The following is a 20,705-nucleotide window of genomic DNA, read 5'->3' as shown; positions in this document are numbered from 1 at the left end:
TAAAGCAAATCACTGTCCAGTTACTGTCAAAACAACAAGGACTAAATGAAGTAATAGGAAATGATGGCCGTGATCCAGACATGCCCTTCAGAGTTAAAGCAATGGGAATTGAAAGCTAACAGCCAGAAGCAGCTTCATTTTCTTCCTCCTTGGGTTATGATTCTATAATGGTTGGATTTGGTGATTTTTAAAAAAGGAAAAAGGGTTACATAATAATACATTTGCTTGAATTAATTTTAGCAAATGCCAGTTAATTTTTAAAAAAGATTTTATTTATTTATTTGACAGAGAGAGAGAGAGAGAGAGAGTGAGCGAGCACAAGCCAGGGGAGCACCAGGGAGAGGGAGAAGCAGGCTCCCCACTCAGCAGGGAGCCCTATGTGGGGCTTCATCCCAGGACCCTAGCTAGCATAATGACCTGAGCCAAAGGCACACATTTCACCGACTGAGCCACCCAGGTGCCCAATTTCCTATACTTTTATTTCCTACCTATAAATTTTTCAGATTTGGAAAGAATGAAAATAAAAGAACACAGAGAAGAAACAAGAACAAGTCTTTTTGATAACCTAGCATATCACTCACTATGCTTCTCTAGGCCTGGAGGACTATTTGCGTTGGCAACAGAATCCTGTGTAAATATTTAGTGGGTGTGAGAGAGAACATGCCTGATTTTATCAGCAGGAAAGGACCTCCTCCTTCTACAAAGAACGTATATGGTGTTTTTATGCCCAAATATTCTAAAGTTAATGTGTACTACAGTCACTCAAATATTATGCCCTTCTCTATAGAAGGCAATTCACTTTCCTTCCCAAGAGGAATAGGTCCCATAAAAGGATTCTTAATACTTAAGAGATAAAAGTAGCAAAAGAATCAAGACAAAATGGATTAAACGCTCAGCATCTTTATTTTTTATTTTGTATATTTCATTTGAACCTGAACTTCTCCAAGCATTCCCTCAATGATGCTAGTGATACTATATGTATATTAATGTTGTTATATTAATCAAAGAAGAATGGGCACCTGGGTGGCTCAGCTGGTTAAGTGTCTGCCTTCTGCTCATTCATGATCCCAGAATCCCAGGATCGAGTCCCACATGGGGCTCCCTGCTCGGCGAGGAGTCTGCTTCTCCCTCTAACTCTGCTCACGCTCCCTCTTCCTCTCTCTCAATTAGATAAAATCTTAAAAAAAAAAAAAAAAGAAGAATGATAATTGTTTTGCCTATAGACATGGAGTCCCACATCTGGCCTCAGCAGTTGCAAGATCTCTTTATATTATCAGTGAGCAGGACCTGTGGCTGCCTCTCAGCCACAACTGAGGAGTAGAGAATAAACAGAACCATTATTAAAAGCAGAGGCAGAAAGATAGATTGGGTACGGAGTGCATGAAAACTCAAAAAATTCACTCATTCTTAAGTAAGTAACACTTAGTAGTGCAAGATACAGTGTGCTGGGTTAAGAATTATCACTGAGACAAAGTCACTGGCCTCAAAAATTTTGGATCCCTAGGAAGATGGGGATGTACATGAATCATTTTGAAAAAGATAACGATAGACAAATCCAAAGTGCAGGGGAGGAAAAGGGCGAGTGGAGGATGAGTGGGTGCTCACAAATTCCAACCAGGGTCTTGAAGAAGCAGGTCCCCCAGAAGAAAGGGCAACTCAGCAGTAGTAGTCAGAGGAGAGGTAAAAGAGCTGCAGACATAGCACAAACCAAGACCTGGATGCGACCAAGTGGGCCCTGCTTAAAGAACGAAAAGATAAGTGTGTCTCCTTTGTGGCTGGAACACAGGATTGGGGTCGGGGGAGGGGCAGACATGAGAGTCATCAACCCTATTTGTTTGCCATCAAGAAATTGGCCCACGAGCAATCCAAATATAACGGTCCCTTCGTACCAGGGAAAATGGCCAAATACACAGTATACTGGTAACCCAGAAGGTGAAACTGGGCTGTTGTAGTACAACTGATACTTTCTGTCCCTCTTTATAATGACGTCTAGATCCTAAATCACAAGAAGAAAACAGTTGGTCATGGAGAATTTGTTTTCAATTTTTAAAATCATTCATGAGAAGGAAAATGCTAAAAATGTCTGTCCTTTTAGAGAATCTTATCTGGTCTTTGTACTCAGAAAGCTACTCAAGTTGTATTTTATCTCAAATACTCTTAATGGTTCTCAAACTTTTAAATCTCAGTACTCTTTACACTCTTAAATATGAATAAATGGGGGGGCACCTGGGTGGCTCAGTGGGTTGGGCCTCTGCCTTTGGCTCAGATCATGACCTCAGGGTCCTGGGATTGAGCCCTGCATTGGGCTCTCTGCTCCGTGGGGAGCTTGCTCCCTGCCCCCCGTCTGCCTCTCTGCCTACTTGTGATGTCTGTCTGTCAAATAAATAAATAAAATCTTAAAATCAAAAACAAACAAACAAAAAAATGAATAAATCTCCTAAATACCTTGTTTATGTAAAATCTGTATTTACCATATTAGAAATGAAATTTAAAATATTTAAATTAAATTAAAATATTTTATTAACTTATAAGAATAATACAACCACTATAACATATTTTTCGTAAGAACATGTTATATTTTACAACAAAAAAATTAGTTAAAAGACTGATACTGATTTACATTTTCACCAGTATTTTAAATTTCTGCTATACTAGAAGACAGTTGGATTTTCTATCTGCTGTATATTCAATCTATAGCCACTTGTCATTTTCGTGGAAATACATGAAGAAAATTCAGCCTCACACAGTTATACGATTGGAAAAGAAAGTATTTTAAGAGTCTCTTCAGATAATTATGGATATTTTTAATACTAAAACAAAACTTGACAAGCAGCTAACATTTTTTAAAGGTTGGTTGTAATGTGGAATTAGAAATCACATCAAAGAATTTTTGTTCTGTTACATTAAAATCCATTGGACTATCTTGCACTTTGAATGGATCTTTTTTCTCACCTGATTTTGTCATAGCATGTATCAGTCATTTGGAAAATACTAGTTTCCTCAATTATGCACATCTTCCAAATGTTGACATAGTTCATTATATGATATAAAAAACCACATTGGTGAATATCATCATTAATTTCATCAGAAAAGGTTTTTTTTTTTTCCCTTTTTTTAAAGAGTGTGGTTAGTGGCACAAGGAATGGTAGAGAGAGAGAATCTTAAGCAGGATCCCTGACAGGGACTTCAATCTCACGCCCCGGAGATCATGACCTGAGCCAAAATCAAGTTAGATGCTTAACCAACTGAGCCAGTCAGGTGCCCCAGGAAAGTCTTTAAGTATTGGTTAAAGGTGTTAAGGTCACAGTAGTATATACACATTTCTTAAAATTCTTAAATTTCTTAAAATTCTTAAAATTCTAATTTTCATTTAGGAATTCAAATTCTATCATTGGCATAGACAGTCAGTTTTCTTTGAAGTGACAGGCCTGTTTTTGAGAACAAGTCTACCAGTTACCCAAGTCCGAATAACCAAAGTTTGTCTTCAGTTGTCCTTTCAAGCACAAATGGTAATCCACACAGCAGTCATGGCTGGTTCAGCTTGCGATTCAAACAATCACACAAGTGCTTTTCTACAAGGCAGGCACTGTCTTTTCTTACTCAGCAAAGCAGTGGACTCAATGGTTGCGATTTACCAGCCTCAATTCATTTTCTTCATTAAAAATATTCATAAGTGAAACTGGCATCATTTTATTTCTTCTTGTCAGTGAGGAATAAAATTATTAGTTCTATCTGGCTCCTCTGCCATGGTTCCCACCATGGCCTCAATAGTTTTACCCACCACTGCTTTTGTAACACAAGTGCAAATGTCGACGCGGTGAAAAGGCAGAAAGCCTTAGTATTATTATAAAAGTAGCTTTGACCTCCTGGACACCCTGAATGGTCTCAGGGATGTGCCGTGATCTGCAGACCACACTTGGCTAAGTGGCAACCTTATGGTCTTATGGTCTCAAGAGCCAGGCCTTCCATAGCCATTACAAACATAGGTTTTAGCACAGTTTTTATTTTACTAAATTAATCTTTAAGAAAAGTACTTCTACAGTAACAGCGAGGCATATTCATCTAAGAATATAATTTTAAATATAAAGAAAACACTCATATTAGAATAAAATTGTAAGGCATGGTTAACATCCCTGGCACAGTGAGACACCTCACTTAGTATTCTGTATTGGGTTTCGGTTGCTGTGTTAATCTACCACTGTTTTTCCAAATCAACTTAAGAACATTTCTTTCAACTACTCTGAATCTTCATACCACGATCAAAGGCCCTATGGGATCTGAAATGAGGACTACTTGCTTAATGCTTTCTCCTAATCTGAAGATAATTCTACTGGGAAGAAATCTTTATCTGCTGGCTTAAAATTAAGTAGAGAAAACGACCTGTTTGCTCTTTCAATCTCCTAACCTTTAAAAATTCAGGTTCCTCTCTCATCTTGAAGCCAAGAACAAAAAGAGAAAACGTTATAAAGTAGAATGATATAGCTACTTTGTGCAAAACCCTGATGGCCAATTGTACAGAGGAACAATTTTCCCTTCTACCCCCATGACCAGATTATTACAGGCTAACATCCCCACACAACCTGACCAGATCTTCCCTTCCTGATTAATAATTTAAATGTGCTTACATGTCATCATACTCACAGTTATGCATGAAAAACAGTCTAGGTCCCTGGTCAACATTTACAGTCTCTCTTATGAGAAGCCTATTTAGTAAGGGAGCCATGCTCACTTTCCCCCTTTTGAAGCATTCCCCAAGAAGACTTGTGCTTTTTGTACTCCTCTCAGTTACTAGAACAGTGCTGGGTATCATAAAGAGCTAAAACGATGCTAATCTTTTGACTTACATTGACCCCACTGTCCACTACTGGGATTCAGATAGTTAGGATAAAGGCCTTGTGGTTTTTCCAGGTTGTTCAGTACTGTTCGAATATTCATTACCTACAACAGAAAATGAGATGTTACTATGAAAATCTAAAAAACAATTTTGGTGCCATTCTTCTCTCTTTCTCTATTACATTTTTCCATGTTAGGAAAGAAGATTTATTTAAAAGAAATAGAACAAAGAGAGTCACCCCAGCTTACAAAAATAATTGCTGTCAGTGAGTACAGTCCCACTGATGTGCCAGATGCCATAGAAGGAACTAGGGATCTACCAGTGGATAAACAAAATCCTTACCCTCTTGGAATCTGCAGTCTCGTGGGAGGAGACAGATAATAAGCACATAAATATGCCAGGTGGGGACAGATGCTATGAATAATGGGACAGGGTGATGTGAGGTCGTGAGGCTCTACACTTAGGGAGGTCTAGAGAGCCTGATGGGAGAGGGTTTGAGCAGAAACTTAAAGAAGCAAAGAAATAATATGCAGAAAGTTGAAGGAAGTGCAACTGGGGCAGAGGTAGGTGTGAGCACCAGTGTCCTAAGGAGAGAGTAGGAGTAGGTTTGGCAAGACCCCTGAGGCTGGGGGTGAGGAAGCAAAGTGGGCAATGTCAAAGAGAGGGGAGAGAGGGAGCCAGGGCCCACATCATGCAAGCCTCATGGGCCAAAATGAGGGCTTATTTTATTCCAAGTGTGATGGGAAGCCACTGAAGTTTTGTGTGATTGAGGCGGCAAGAGAGGAAGCAGTATTCAGGTGGGTACTGCAGAATTCAGCTAAGAGATGTTGGGTCCCAGGAAAGGATGGCAGCAGAGAAAGAGGGTCGAACCAAAGCATCTCCTGATGGGTTCGACCTAAGGTTTCCCAAAGAGAGAGGAACCAGATGACCTCAAGATCTGTGACCACTGGGTAAACTGAGGTGGCATTTATCAAGACAGTAAAGACGCAGTCGAAACAGGTCTGGGGGCTGAGTCTGAGGCATTTCGAGTAGTAGTTGTCTCAATGGAAATGTCAGATACAGAGTGTGGGACAGGTTGGGACTGGAGTGACAAATCCGAAGTCAACAGCACATAGAAAGAATGCGGAGCCACGAGACTGGGAGAATGAATGTAGAGAGTAAACATAAAAAGAAGAGACCCAGGTTTGAGTGCTGAGGCTTTCTGGTATTTGGAGGTTGGGGCATTGGGAAGGATCCAATGAAGAAGGGCGAGAAGCAGCAGTCTACTGAGGAAGGAGGCCAACCAGGGTAGTATGGTAGGCCTGCAGCCCAGTGCAGTGTCTTGGAGAAGGAAGTGACTGTGTCAACGGCTGAGGGTGAGGAAGACAAGAGCAGAGAATGATCATTGGACCTGGCAACGCGGAGCTCACTGGTCACCCAGACAGGTGTGGCGAGGAGAAAAGCCTGACTGGAAAGCCTCAAGAGCGAGGGACGCAAGAAGGGGCGGGGCCGGGGGGGGCAGTAACAGAGACAATTCTCTCAGGAAATTTTGCTATCAAGGGGAGCTGCAAATAGGATGAGTGCTAAGGGCAGAGTGGTGGGGTGAATCTAAATTTCTTCAAATATCTATGGGTTTGTTTCTTGAAAATTAGAAACTGATTCAATTTGTATTATACTTTGAGTTTAAAAAGTCTTTCCTATCCATTGTTCATATAGTCCATACAATACTATTTTTAGATAAGGAAAAACATTCAGAGAGGTACAGGGACTTGCCTGAGTTGTAGAGAATCCAACATGTACACCATGCTATCTCACACAGAGTCCGATGGTGCCATGGAAAGACTGTGGGTTTACAGTTTGGTCAAATGAAATGCTACATGTACCAAAACTGCATAAAGAACTTGATTAAATTTAGTTGTTCTTTTCCACCTCTAATATTCCTGAATCTTCCAGAAGAGGATATTGTTTCTCACAAGTACGGCTTTGCAATGCAAGGTGTATTGGAGAATCTCACCTTTTCAGCAAAGATGGGGTTTCCTGATAAGTGGCTCAGGTGTAGAAACTCCAAATGCAGAGTTCCAAATTCTGCCAAAATACTGCTGCCTCCTGAGGCCCAGGGCCAGTTCCTTCCGATCCCACTAAAGAAGAGAAGAGATTGAACAGTTATGGGACAGGTTAATTCCAGTTTTTGCAGCTCTAAATAGCAGAGGTGAAAGAGATAGCTTTCGAATAATAGCATCTCAGCTAATGGCCTACTCTGGATATTAAAAAATATCCAGCGGGGCACCTGGGTGGCTCAGTTGGTTTAGTAACTGCCTTCAGCTCAGATCATGATCCCAGGGTCCTGGGATCAAGCCCCACATCAGGCTCCCTGCTCAATAGGGAGCCTGCTTCTCCCTCTCCCATTCCCCCTGGCTTGTGCACCCTCTCTCTCTTTGTCAAATAAATCTTTAAAAAAATAAACAAATCCAGCATTGTTGTCTTTGGCTACTGGTTTCAGGCTTTGACTCTTACCTACAAACTGAAAATCAGTGTTGACTTAAGTCAGAAAAAAGTTGCTATGTGCTTGGTGTTGATGAACAGACAACTATTTTGGAAGGTATAGGCTCTATATACACCCATTCCAAATAGAATATAAAACACCGCCCCCCTGCCACAAAGTGCCCCAAATCCCACATAAAGCCCTGCAACATTTTAATTAATTTCAGCCTGAGAGTCCATGGACTATTATAGATATTCACATTATACTTAAAAGTTTTCATTGATATAAGATAAATTTCAAAGATTCATTGATTTATATACTCATTCCACCTCTCCCCAAACCTTCCCTCCACTACTAAACGTTTTTTTGTTTTCCTTCACACTATTTTCCCTATTTTCTAAGTATATTTTCCAGGGCGCTCATTTACTCCCTGACCCATTTAATCTATGTTCAAGAATTTCAACACAATTATGGAATTCAAATCTGAAAGGGGTCAAAAGGCATGAGCTTCAGAAAGTATTGCCTCATGCCTCATCTTGGAGAAATGGTGCTGAAAAAGAGTTTGCCCTACACATCCACACACACAAATAAACATGAAGTGACTTTTGAGACATGGTCATATTCTTGGGTACGGTTTATTTTTGGAGAGCCACTTAAAACACCAAGATTGAGTGTGATAATTGGAGGAAAGAATAAAGTCAAGGATTTGACTGGTAAATTCTCTTGCAGAAAGCTGAAAACCCACATTTTGGTTTTAGTTCAGATGCACATTTATTGCACACCTACCATTTGCCAGGGACTCTGCATGGCATTGGGTTACAAAGATGATTATAATGAATAAATCACTTTTTTCTTGAAGACATTATAAGAGAATGACCTAAGCACAGATAATTCCAATTAAATATGGTAAGTGCCAAGATAAGTGTGTGAGAAATTCTCGGAGTGCCTAGGGCCAGGGCATGCAATCCTATATGGTGCGGGGGTGGGGGGGAGCAGCACAGAAGGCTTCTTCAAGGATGGGACTCCTGAATTGATTGCTGAAGAATGAATATGAATTAGTGAGGGAAGAATGGTGAGAGGGAGCATCTGGACCCCTTGAGCACACAGAAGGGCGAGCCAAAACTAGAAGCACCAGATACTGCTGAGTGGAGGGAAAGGAAGGTGGCCGGAGAGAAGGTTATAAGGTTCGACTGGGGCCAGGTCTTGGAGGTTTGTGGATTTCTCACTTTCTTCCCTTTCCAAGTTGGCTTCATTTGAATACTGTTCTTGGTGTCCCCTAGATTTCCTTCCCTGTTTGGTTTTTTGCTTTAGATCATTCACAACTCTGGGTAAACCCTTTCAGCTGTCTTAACTTCTGCTCTGGAATGTTTAAGAAAAGGAAAACAGTAAGGACAACTGGTATCTAAAATTCTAGGCTGGCCTCACTGTTATTCCATGTCTTTTTACTTTATTATTATTATAATTATTATTATTTTTATTCCATGTCTTTTTAGAGCAATCCTAAATTTTATCTTCCAACATAGACTTATAGTAAACAATAATAAAAAAGTAAACAGAAATAAAAGAGATCTAAAAAATCATGTATTCATTTATTAAAAAAATGCTTTATATTTATTCAGTTCTGAGAATGTAAACCAGTTTTTATTTTCATGGTTGGCTTAGATGAAAGAAATAGCCAGTCATTCAAATAGGATGCACAACTACTTTCAAATTTTATTAACATGTGGCAAGTACACATAGTAATTGATCATTAATTTGTTGTCATATTTTTTTTATTCCAACCATTCCATCACTTGACTAAACTCAAAAAACCAAATTAAGCAAAACTAAAAATGATGTTCTAGAGAAACTATTAAAAGCAAAGCCACAATATCAGAGTAAGAGGGAATGAGGACTTTCTCATGAAAAAGGAAGATGATAGTGTGTTAGGAAAGCAGCCCAGTTTCCAGACCTTCAAACACTGGTTCTTTTCAGTTCAGGGTATGAGGGTGGGGTGGTACACTCAGATGAGACACTCAAGTAGTATATATGTACTACAAAAAAATTCAAATTACTTACATATTCATGCATTTGTTCCCTACTATTAATATGGTTAATTAAGAGAAAACCAGTGATATGCTGGGAAAAGTTCAATAGGTTAAAAAAATTAAGATTGGAAAAGGGATATATGCATATATTAATATATGTATATATACATATATATACATATACATATATATGTATATATATTATTATTATATAATAATATATTAATGTTAATGTAATTAATATTAATGTGTGTGTATGTATGTGTGTGTGTGTGTTTCCTCTTTGTTCTTGGCACACATTCATATCAGAAGGAAAACAGCACACTAAAAGCACTAGCAAAGGCTATGTCATGCTAACAGAAAGAAAGCTGGGTTTAGGCTGCATCTATGTTTACATGAAAGAATGGCTTTGGTTACCATTTCAATCCACGGAATTAATGTATTTTGGTAAAACTAAGATTGATAGTTGTGCTAGCTCTTAAATATAAATGAGAGCAGGGTTCCAAGAAGTCAGAGAGGGCATCATTATATCTAGATATTTAATAAGGTCATTTGTCTTTTCTGATGCAAAACTGAATGGCTAGAGATCGATCTTGGGGAAAGTGTGGGGCACGCACCACAGGTCATCACAGCTAAAATACTTGTGTGGTGGGAGAAATGACTGTTTGCATAACAAATGTGCACTGAATCAGAACCAGTTTTGGACATTTACATGACTTCTAAGGTCTTTTTGTCTTTAACTTCTGAAAGTCTATTGAGGAACCTATATACTTGTATGGCTCTGATTTCTAAATATATACAGACATTGGGCATTTGACAACAAAATGATGGGTTTATGACAAAGGGAAGTAAATGCAGAGTGAGTTCTGCGCCTTTGGTCTGGGGGTCAGGATACCCTGGGCATCCCATGTTACCTCTGGGTCAAGATCAATCTCATCTGAGAGAGAGGGGATATTTAAAATGTCTTCAACTTCAGTTCCCTTATCACAGTATTTTAAAGGCATTTATGGTGTTCTTTATTTTATCTTTATCTATTTTACAAACAGTAAAAATATTTTAGAAAAATATTTTAAAAATAAAATAACAGTTTGTGTTGAAAAAATAAATTAGTTCCATGAGGCAGGCATAAAAGGGAAGAATATTTAAATATTCCTAATCATGTTACAATGATTACATTTTAGCCCAATGCGATGAGTCAGCATATGGAAATTTATACACAAAAAGGCAATTAACATGATTTGGGAAACTGCCAAGTGAATGGTTCAAAAAATCCTGGAGCAGAACTTCAAACTTCTGTATTAGTCTAATTTCACTTATTTCTGTTTCCTCCAATCCCCAGTTCTTCCATTTTAAATTGGAGTACGATTTAATACATATTTTTCAATTTTTAATTTAAAATTTTGGTAGTCTACAAAGGTTATAATTTTTTGAAGATAAAACATCACAACAAAAAACAACTGATTTTGGAAGTGGTGATGCAACATGGGGGCTTAAGTGGGTAGGAGAAGAATCAATGAAACAAGATGGGATTGGGAGGGAGACAAACCATAAGTGACTCTTAATCTCACAAAACAAACTGAGGGTTGCTGGGGGGAGGGGGTTTGGGAGAAGGGGGGTGGGGTTATGGACATTGGGGAGGGTATGTGCTTTGGTGAGTGCTGTGAAATGTGTAAACCTGGCAATTCACAGACCTGTACCCCTGGGGATAAAAATATATATTTATAAAAAATAAAAAATTAAAAAAAATAAAAAGAACATATGATTATTAAAAAAATGGAGTCATATGATTCTTTGGAAAGTGTGAAATATTAATTTGTTGCTTTAGGTAGTATAACTTGAATATAGTTTATTAGCAGTGGTAATACACATCCACATCCTACTGCACTCAAAACCAAGAAGATGTAATTATTTACTGACCTCAAAGCTCTGATAAACAATGGGCATTATGCTTTTATTCTTTTCCTAGGAATGGTTAATAAAACCAGAGAAAGGAACTACCTTCCTAATATTGCTCTTCTATTTACGCTTGAATCCCATGGGAGAGCTGCAAACTCCTCCTAGAGCTTGTAATGAATCAAGTAGCTTGAGGTTTGTTCTGGATTGATGGTATATCTCTTCAAAACAATCTTAAATTGAGGAACCCAAAGTGATAACTTATAGTCACTGCCAGATACAATTCGGATAATTAAAAAACACATTTGCTTACTTAGTATAATCAAATGCAACAAATAAGTAATTTATAGAACTGAAACAATTCTGAAAAATAGCCAGATGAATTTTGGAACACTGAAAAAAAATAAAATAAAAAAAAAATCCTTACATTTCCTTACATTACCTTATATACCTTATACATTATACAATCCTTATATTACCAAAAAAGTTTTTTGTTTTTGCTTTTTTAGGCTTGACTCATCATTTACAAAACCAATTCTAAAGTTTTCCAAACATTTTTAGATCCATATATACCGGGATGATTAAGCAATAGTCTGTCTAAATTTCATTTCTAGAAATGGCTTTAAATGTTTTCTTAATTGAAAGGTAGCACAAATATGACAATAATTGATGCCAAGAACAAAAACTCAAATAATTTTGGAATTATACTATTAAAATTTCTTAATGAAAATATATAAACAAAGCATTAAAGAGTTATATATAGTCTTGATTAGCTATGACTTTCAATTTATTCTTCTTTGCTGCTTGCTATTTTATGTCAAATGGGAAATGGGTCAATAAACAATTTTCTTAGGGATTCATGTCTGAATAATGTCTGATTAGCTGATCAGTAAACAAACGCCCTTTAAGTTCAAAGTCCAGAGCACAGGTTACTCCTGGTGGCTATGGAGTTTGGAAGAAAATTCCCCGCATTCTCTATATTATGGTAAAGCCTTACTTACATATGTAAATAGAGGGGCACACAGGGATATTTAATTCAAAAGAGCAGATAATCCAATATTATTCCTTTTGGATTTTAGCACAAGTTAGAAAAGAATAATTAGAAAGTTCATGAACAATTATTTCATTTAACTGTATTCCCTAGGCTAACTGATTCTGAGATTAAGCAATTTCAGCTTCACTTATTACAAATGCTTCCTTCCTGAACAGATTCACACAGTGCCGATCTCTCAAGTTTGTAGTCTTCATTGAGAATTGGATTAATAATTCCAGGGACTGGCATTCTAGAACTAGTCAAGATTCTATTATGGCTCAACCATAGAAAGTTCCGCTGGGGAGGACTACTTCTCCAAGAGCCATCTACAGGGAAATGGTGGCTAATAAAGGCCCATATGATTGAATTCATTCACAATCCATGGTTTACTGTCCCTGAACAGCAGCATGTGGGTTAAATCTCTAAAGAGTTTCCATACTTAATTTTTTTAAATTTAGTTTTTTTCCAGCATTCCAAAATTCATTGTTTATGCACCACATACTTAACTTTTTTAACCAAAGTCCAAAATAATGTTTTAAAATTAGCTACATTGCTTTGTCTTATGGGTAGTTATTTTAGACAGAATTGAAACCAAATACTTATTATATTAGTTTATTCTGACAATACTGCTGTCCTTGTACTTGATAGTCTAGGATTGAAGAAGAAGTTGGAATTTACAAAAATATAAATGGTGAGAAGTCCTAAATCTTTAAGTAATCAGTTCCACAGGTACAAAGAAGCTAAAATTCTGTTTCCCAGCTGTCCTTTGGGTAAGATCTCCTTGTTATTCACAATCGATAGACTCCAAGTAAGTTGAATGAAGTTTTTAATGCTCAATTATTGGGCAAACTGGGATACCCTATCATTAGGTTTGGGGAACACTCCAAAAACGCTAGTAGTACTGATTAGAAAGCATTTTAATGCATTTAAAATGTGTGAGCATGCACATTTACTTTACTGTACTTAAAAATAAAGAATTATATCCTACATGTTCTTTTAAACATACATCACATTCTTCATGGACACTTCCCATATTGAGCAATACACATCATTATTGTTGAGTGAATAGTACCTTATTTAATGGATATATAAGTGACCCTCAAACAACACAGGGGTCAGGGGTGTGGACTTCCTATGCAGTTGGTATGCATGGATCACTTTTGACTTCTGCAAAACTTACTACTAATAGCCTACTATTGACTGGAAGCCTTATCGATAATATAAACAGTTTATAACATATTTTTTGTGTGTCATATGTATATACCATGTTATTATGATAAAGCAAGCTAGAGAAAAGAGAATGTTAAGAAAATCATTAGGAGGAGAAAATACATTTACAGTACTATACTGTATTTACTGGAAAAAGATCTATATATACATAGACCCATGCAGTTCAAACCCATGTTGTTCAGGGTCAACTGTATTTTAATTTATTTAAATGTATTATTGATAGACATTGAAGCCAATTTATTTATTTATTTTGGTCACTGTAGACAATTTGGTGGTAGGTCTAGGAATTTTTTAAAGCCAACTAATTTTCATACAAAAACATCTACATAGGTGTTAGCTGGAGATGTTAATTTGTCTAAATTAACATCTGGTAATAATGAGGATAGATTTGGGAATGTGTATTGGAGGCATAAACGTCCACTGTTTACAGAGTTATTTCTTAACAGTGTGGGTCTATTATATCTTGCCACATTTGGTACCCTCTAAACTCTTGGGATATCTCAAATTCATCTGCTATAAATCATTCCATCAAGCCCTTTAAACCTGGGGAAGGAGGAGCTATAAACAAGCATTTATATCCAGACACCTTTCTAATAAGCCTCAGGATAGAATAGGAGCATACTATATTCCACCTTCAGAAACAGTAACTCACTAATATTAATTTGTCAGACATTTTAGACACAATTGTTTCATTACTTCCATACATATTTAAGATGTTACTTAAGATCCAAGATTACAGTGAAATTTGGCTATTTATTATCTCTTTGCTTCTCATTCTATGTGTCCATGGGTCATTTATGGATCAAGATAAATGAAATTAGTATAGTTCCAGACTTTTAATTCTTCGAATTCTGTTCCTCAGTCTCTTTCTATAACCAGAATGGCCAGGATTGCTTCCTTCTAAATTCTAAGATCCTTAGGGACAAAGACTCTGCTTTATACACACAAAGTCTAGTCCCAAAGTCCAAGTCAGTGTGTAAATAAGGTGTTTAATACATGCTTCATATAATAACATTAAAAAATAACGAAACATCTATGTAATTGGCTCCTAACCCTAAATTATATCTAAATAATATAATCCTATATTTAGCATTACCACACACAAGCCACTTTACAGCCAATTCAAGAAAAACTTCCTTTCTAGACTGATAACTAGTTTTCTATCACAAAATTGAAATACTCTGAAGTTGTGATTTTAACAACTTGGAGTAAATACTCCAAGGTTTTTTTATTTTTTTCTTTGTTTGTTTTTTAGATGTCAAATATTTTACTGAACTCAATAAAGGAACCAGTAAGACAAAACAATCAAAAAGCATTTGAGAAATTGTTTTTGTTTTTGTTTTTAGGTAATACTAGGAATACCCCTCTAGTCTAGTGACAACACTAAGTCATGCCCAACAGAGTGACAAATTGTTACTCTTGGATCATCTTTTCCACCAGACAAATTATTTGCATCTCCACAAAATCTACATTTCATCAAAATTCTACAATTTAACATGTTACCTCATTAATTCTAGGACCTTCAATCAACAGTATATACTGATTTGAATTAAATAGTTCCCTAGATAATCTTTTCTCTTAACATGATGTGATAGCATATTCATCTTTTTGCCTTATTTTCAAATTTCATATAACTTTTTTCTGAAGGCACAGTATATATATAAGCAAAAGTTTTGAGAGTGATAATGATTTCATCTGGAATACAAGCTTAGAAAAGGAACACTAAAATAAAATGCCTCAGTTTATTAAAGAGCCACCCGACTTCGGAATCGAAATAATTAATGGGATTTCTCAGTGAGCATGTGTGGAGGGTCTTGCTTTACCTAGAGATTGCTTAAATCTACTTATCCTTGCCACAGCTTACTGGTCAAGGTGACTTGCTCTGAATTTCTGGAGGATTGGGATACCAACTGCAACTCAATTAAATGTTTGTTCACACATCTGAGTAGAAGGAAAACAATTTTTGGAGAACCAATTCTGTTTTTCCTTTTGGCATTCTTCAGAGGTCTTCAGCAAAGAAATCAAGTGGATCTATTTAAATTTTTATGAAAGGAAGTGAGCTTCATCTGCCTAGTATATGAAGTACATTGGTATTTCTTTACCAGGTTTAACAGATCCTCGCTTTTCCAGATATTAAACTACTTGGGAGTAACTGGATGCTTACGTAATAAATTAGTTATCACTATACTTCAGAGTGGGCAATAGATTGTTTTTAGGTCAAGATAAGTAGAATAAATGCTAAGTTAAGGAACCGGAAGTGGGAAAATGTAGCTCAATGCTACAAATGCTATTGAAATTCCCAATGATGAATTAACAGTGAGAAAGTTCAAGAAAATAGATGATGTCCAGGTGATTGGGCCAATAATCAGTATCTTCTTTTAAGCTGCATTATATAAATTCAGATATTTCTTTTAACATGTAACGTAACTCTAACGAACCGAAAGAAACTCTGCAGTTAATTAAACCACCTTACAATTTAAAAAGGTAGCTTTCCTTGGTTTTGAATTTTTATGTAAAAAGTATTGCACAAACAAAACTGTGTGCATAGCTCGTGGTAAGAACAAACAGATTCAGGGATTACTCTGAACAGATGCTGGAGAATAAAGCTATCAAACTGCTTCATTCTCATTTTCCTGCCTTCTGCCTACAGCTTATGGTTTAGGAGCTCTGGAATATGTGTTATGAAACAGTTTGGCAACTAAAGTCTTAAGAACATAAAGCTAAGAAAAATGTCATGATGAGAGAATAAAGAGGCCAGTGAGTATACAGAGGAAGAGTACCTGGCTGAGGAAGACCAAGGAGTCAAGACAGGTATCCTTCTCAACAGAACATGAGCCATTGCAGCCAAAATCAGCGTCTGTTCTGTTTGGCCCACAGTGGCATCTTTATATAAATGCAGTCAGTGTTAAGGGATCATCTGTGTATAATTAGCTATCTGCTGCCTTGTGACATCTTCTCTTTTGCTTAACTTTTTACATGTTTTAGATTATCTCCCTAACTGGAGGAGGAGACCTAAAGGCAGAGACACAATTCTCTTTAAGGCCGCTCCTACCCCTGGAAGATACCCAGGTACCGCAATTTGATGTTTGTGGCCTTTATATATCTCAGCAACAAATCCATTTCTAACATGACTGTAATCTATATGTTTTCTATAAAATTCAGTTATTACTCTAAGCAAGGTTTATTACTCATAGTTAAAATATTTTATATTTATTCACACTTTTAATTTACACTTAACTTTAACTTATATGTTTATATATCTTCAGCAACTAAGATTCTTTATATTACAGGGAAAAGATACGGAAAAATGTAACTAAACTAACTTTTACAAAGTGAGAATAATCAAAATGGATCATTCATATAATCTGAACTTTGTGGTAGCCTCCTAATGCTGATATTAAAATGTAAAAATGTTTCAAAATACTAAGTAAATAGTTGGAGGAATTTCAACTGTAAAACTACCTATTATCCAGAAGAAATATTCAAAATACTATATAAAATATGTGTAGGTTAGATGTAATTGTAGCTTTTAAAAATCATTATTTAATGTATGCTAGCTAGGTAAAATGCAAAAATTAAAATACCAAAATAGTACTTTGAAATTGAAAGTGATAATCAAATCATCCATTTTATCTATAAGAAAAAGAAAGAAACAAAACAAAACAAAACCACTTTTCTTTTACCTTCTAGCTAAGGGACTCTGGGCTTTACATTTTGGTAGGTAACGGTGTTGGCCCAGAAAATTAGAAAATTTTGTGTAGTAATTATGCCCCAAACACTAGTTCTTAACTCAGTGAGGATGGGGTTTGGTGATGTCATTAAAAGAATCTGTGAGAGACACAGGAATCTGGAATGGAAGGGGTGAGCCTTCACTTAGGATGAATTAGTCTAAGCCTAAGTAAGACCAGACTTTCCAGATTGATCTGGTCTGAAATGAACTGCTGTAAAATAAAGGAATGAACTAGAAGGAGGATTCCAGGGTTTTATGGATTGAGGCCACTCTTGGTAGAAAATAAATCTTACAGCTTTGATAAGTGCCTTCTTGGTCCTTGAATGCCAATTTAAGAACAATAACAATGTTTATGGGCTATGCCCACCTCCCTATTCAAAATGAAAATGTTCTCTTGTATCCCATGGGGAAAATGTACATTCTTAGAATTTAAGATTACCTACTTCAGTTAATAGTAGAATGCCAGTGTGAAAAATGGCACGATTATCCTGTAATGTGAAGCGCTAAGAAGAAAATAAAACAGTATGGTGTGACAGAGTCTGACACAGAGCTTCCTTAGATGGGCTCATTGGAAACACCAAGGGGAGATTTTCAAGCTGAGACCAGCAAGATAAAAGTGAACCTATCAGTAAAGACCTGGGAGTGGTTTCTGAAAGGGCCCAAAGGTAGGCAGGACTCTGCCATGTATGGAAACAAGAGGCTAGTTGTGTGGCAGAGGGACAATCAGTGAGGGGACCCTAGTGACAGGGACACTGGCAAGATGATAAAGGCATCTGTAAGGCCAGGGCAAGCATTTGGATTTATTCTAAGTGCAATGGAAAGTCCCTCCAGAGTTTTGCATAGGAGGTGATGGTATCTGATTCACATTTTAGAGCTCACTCTGGACTGTGGGAACAATAAGCTGAGAGCAAGAGCGGAAGTAAGCAAGCAAACAGGTGTTCAGGCAAGAAACAGATGGTGGTGGACCCAGTGCTAATAGATGGAAAGATGAGGAGTGATTTGGGTTCTATCTGGAGATAAGAGGGTCAAAGAATTGGATTTGGGGATGAGGGAAGACAGGAATCAAGGATGATTTCAAGTTTTGGGGGCTTTAGCAGATGGGTGGGTACGGGTACCATTTAAGAAAATGAGGAAGACTGAGGCAGGAGACGGCATGATAAAGAAAAGCAGTTCTGTTTTTCTGATTTGGCTGTAACAATGATGGTTCAACAATCACAATGGAAAAGACCTGATCATTTTAATTTTCCTTTTTGTTCACTTTTTATAAAGATTAATTTATTCAGTGTGAGAAACTTTTCTTTTGCAATGGCTTTTCTGAAATTCTTCAAAAATTATGAAAATAACGTGTGTATAGGAAAAATGTGAACAAATACAAAATACTATGTAATGAAAACAAATCTGCCTCTTCCTCCAGATCCTACTATTATTTCTGAATAAACATCATCAATAATTTACTGGAATTTTTCCCAAAACTTCCCAGTGCATGGTCACTAGACAAAATTTTTAAAAATATAAATAGAAGTATACTGTACATGTTACTATATTCTGTGTTTCATGAAAAAGTAAAGTATCTAGTTGTTCTGTCTCATTGTAGTGGCATAGTATCCCAGTGTGTGGGTGTACAGCACCTCAATCACTTTTTTGGTCTCAAGTTTTGCTATTATATACAATGGTGCACATTCATGAACAGGTCTCCAGAATAAGATCCTAGAAGTGGAATTTCCAGGTGTTAAAGTATGCATTTAAATTTGATAAACATCTCTCAATTACTTTCTAAGGGGTTTTCGCCAATACATAAATGAGAATATTCTAGCTGCTAACTCTGGGCATTCATCAAATTTTAAAACTTGGGGTGGGGGAAAGAGTGAAAGAGATAAAGGGGATCAAGAGATAGAAACTGCCACTTATAAAATAAGTAAGTCATGGAGATGAAAAGTACAACACAGGGAATACAGTCAATAAGACTGTAAAACCACTGGTGACAGATGATGACTACGCTGATCAGGATGGGCACTGAGGAATGCATAGAAGTATGAATCAGTATACTGTACACCTAGAACTAATATAACATTGTATGTGAATTATACCTCATTAAAAATAATATGCAACATATATAAAGAAAAAATTGTTGAAAACTTGGTCAAATCTGCTAAGTAAAAAAATAACATCTCAATACTATTTTAATTTGCACTTTTCTTCTTGAGATTCTGATGTTCAATGGCCAATGCATTATCTTTTTCTGAGAAGTATATGTTTATGTACTTGTCTCATTTACGTATTGGTGTTATTGTCTCTTCCACTCTATTATAGATTGGAAAATACACATTTAAAAAAATCATACAGGAGCTCCTGGGTGGCTCAGTGGGTTAAAGCCTCTGCCTTCAGCTCAGGTCATGATCTCAGGGTCCTGGGATCGAGTCCCGCATTGGGCTCTCTGTTCAGCAGGGAGCCTGCCTCCTCCTCCTGTCTCTTCTCTGCCTACTTGTGATCTCTCCGTCAAAAAACAAAAACAAACAAACAAACAAAAACTTAAAAAAAATCATACAAATTTAAAAATGAATTTTAAACAATACATACTATTATGAGTGAAACAATAGGAAGATGAAGTGAGAAAAAGCTGATATTTTATGCCTACTCCCCTATAATGTCTCACACCTGCCAATCCTAGCTAGCCAATGTCCTCATCTACATGCACACAAACATATGGAGGGACGTGCATATACAGAGGATTCGTGTTTTCAATAAAATGGGATTATGTTATGTACTTTACTTTCCAAGGAACTTGCCTCAATTAGTAGCTCATCAAAGAAACTTTTCTAGGATAATAATTTTTAACAACTGCATAATAATATTCCATGAAATGGATAATCACATTTAATTAAACAAGTCCTCTATGGACAAACAGGTAGACCTCTCTAATTTTCAAATACTATAATCATGCTACATTAACCAACCTTTGTAATATCAACACTTAGAATTTTTTATTTTTTAATTATTATTTTCAATTAGCCATCATAAAGTACATCATTAGTTTCTGATGTAGTGTAAAGAAAGAGGTTTTTGTACATACAGAAAGCTTGCCTTTTATCCATCATGTGTTTTGCAGTTTTCCCCCCAAGTTGCTGCCTTTTAATTTTAGTCATTTTTTTCTGTATTAATTTTTATCTGGTAAAAATTTCCATTTCCCCCCCCTATATATGTCCTGGGTTCTGTGCTCTATTTCCAAATAGATCAAAGTCTTCTCCCCTTATCCAAGATTATGTTCTTTTAAATTTTTTTATTTTTACTTTTATTTTTTAAAGATTTTATTTATTTATTTGACAGACAGAGATCACAAGTAGGCTGAGAGGCAGGCGGAGAGAGAGAAGGAGAAGCAGACTCCCCACTGAGCAGAGAGCCCGATTTGGGGCTCGATCTCAAGACCCTGAGATCATGACCTGAGCCGAAGGCAGAGGCTTTAACCCCCTGAGCCACCCAGGCACCCTTTATTTTTACTT

The 20,705-nt window shown here is 36.7% G+C and overlaps 1 protein-coding gene across 2 annotated transcripts in view; it reads right to left on the bottom strand.

Moving 5' to 3' along the window:
- The window catches only part of MAN1A1 (mannosidase alpha class 1A member 1), a 167,325-nt gene that overhangs the window by 21,474 nt on the left and 125,146 nt on the right, over nucleotides 1-20,705 (bottom strand). For both annotated transcript variants that reach the window (XM_059177709.1, XM_059177710.1), the window contains exons 7-8: nucleotides 6,828-6,951; nucleotides 4,845-4,938 (exon numbers count right to left, since the gene is read on the bottom strand). In XM_059177709.1, coding sequence (XP_059033692.1) covers nucleotides 4,845-4,938; nucleotides 6,828-6,951 — 218 coding nt within the window. The remainder of the gene's footprint in view (nucleotides 1-4,844; nucleotides 4,939-6,827; nucleotides 6,952-20,705) is intronic.

Source organism: Mustela lutreola, chromosome 6, assembly GCF_030435805.1.
Source record: "Mustela lutreola isolate mMusLut2 chromosome 6, mMusLut2.pri, whole genome shotgun sequence".
Classification (NCBI taxonomy): Eukaryota; Metazoa; Chordata; class Mammalia; order Carnivora; family Mustelidae; genus Mustela; species Mustela lutreola.
The sequence above is the reverse complement of the archived record's forward strand: the minus strand, read 5'-3'. Positions and strand labels throughout refer to the sequence as shown.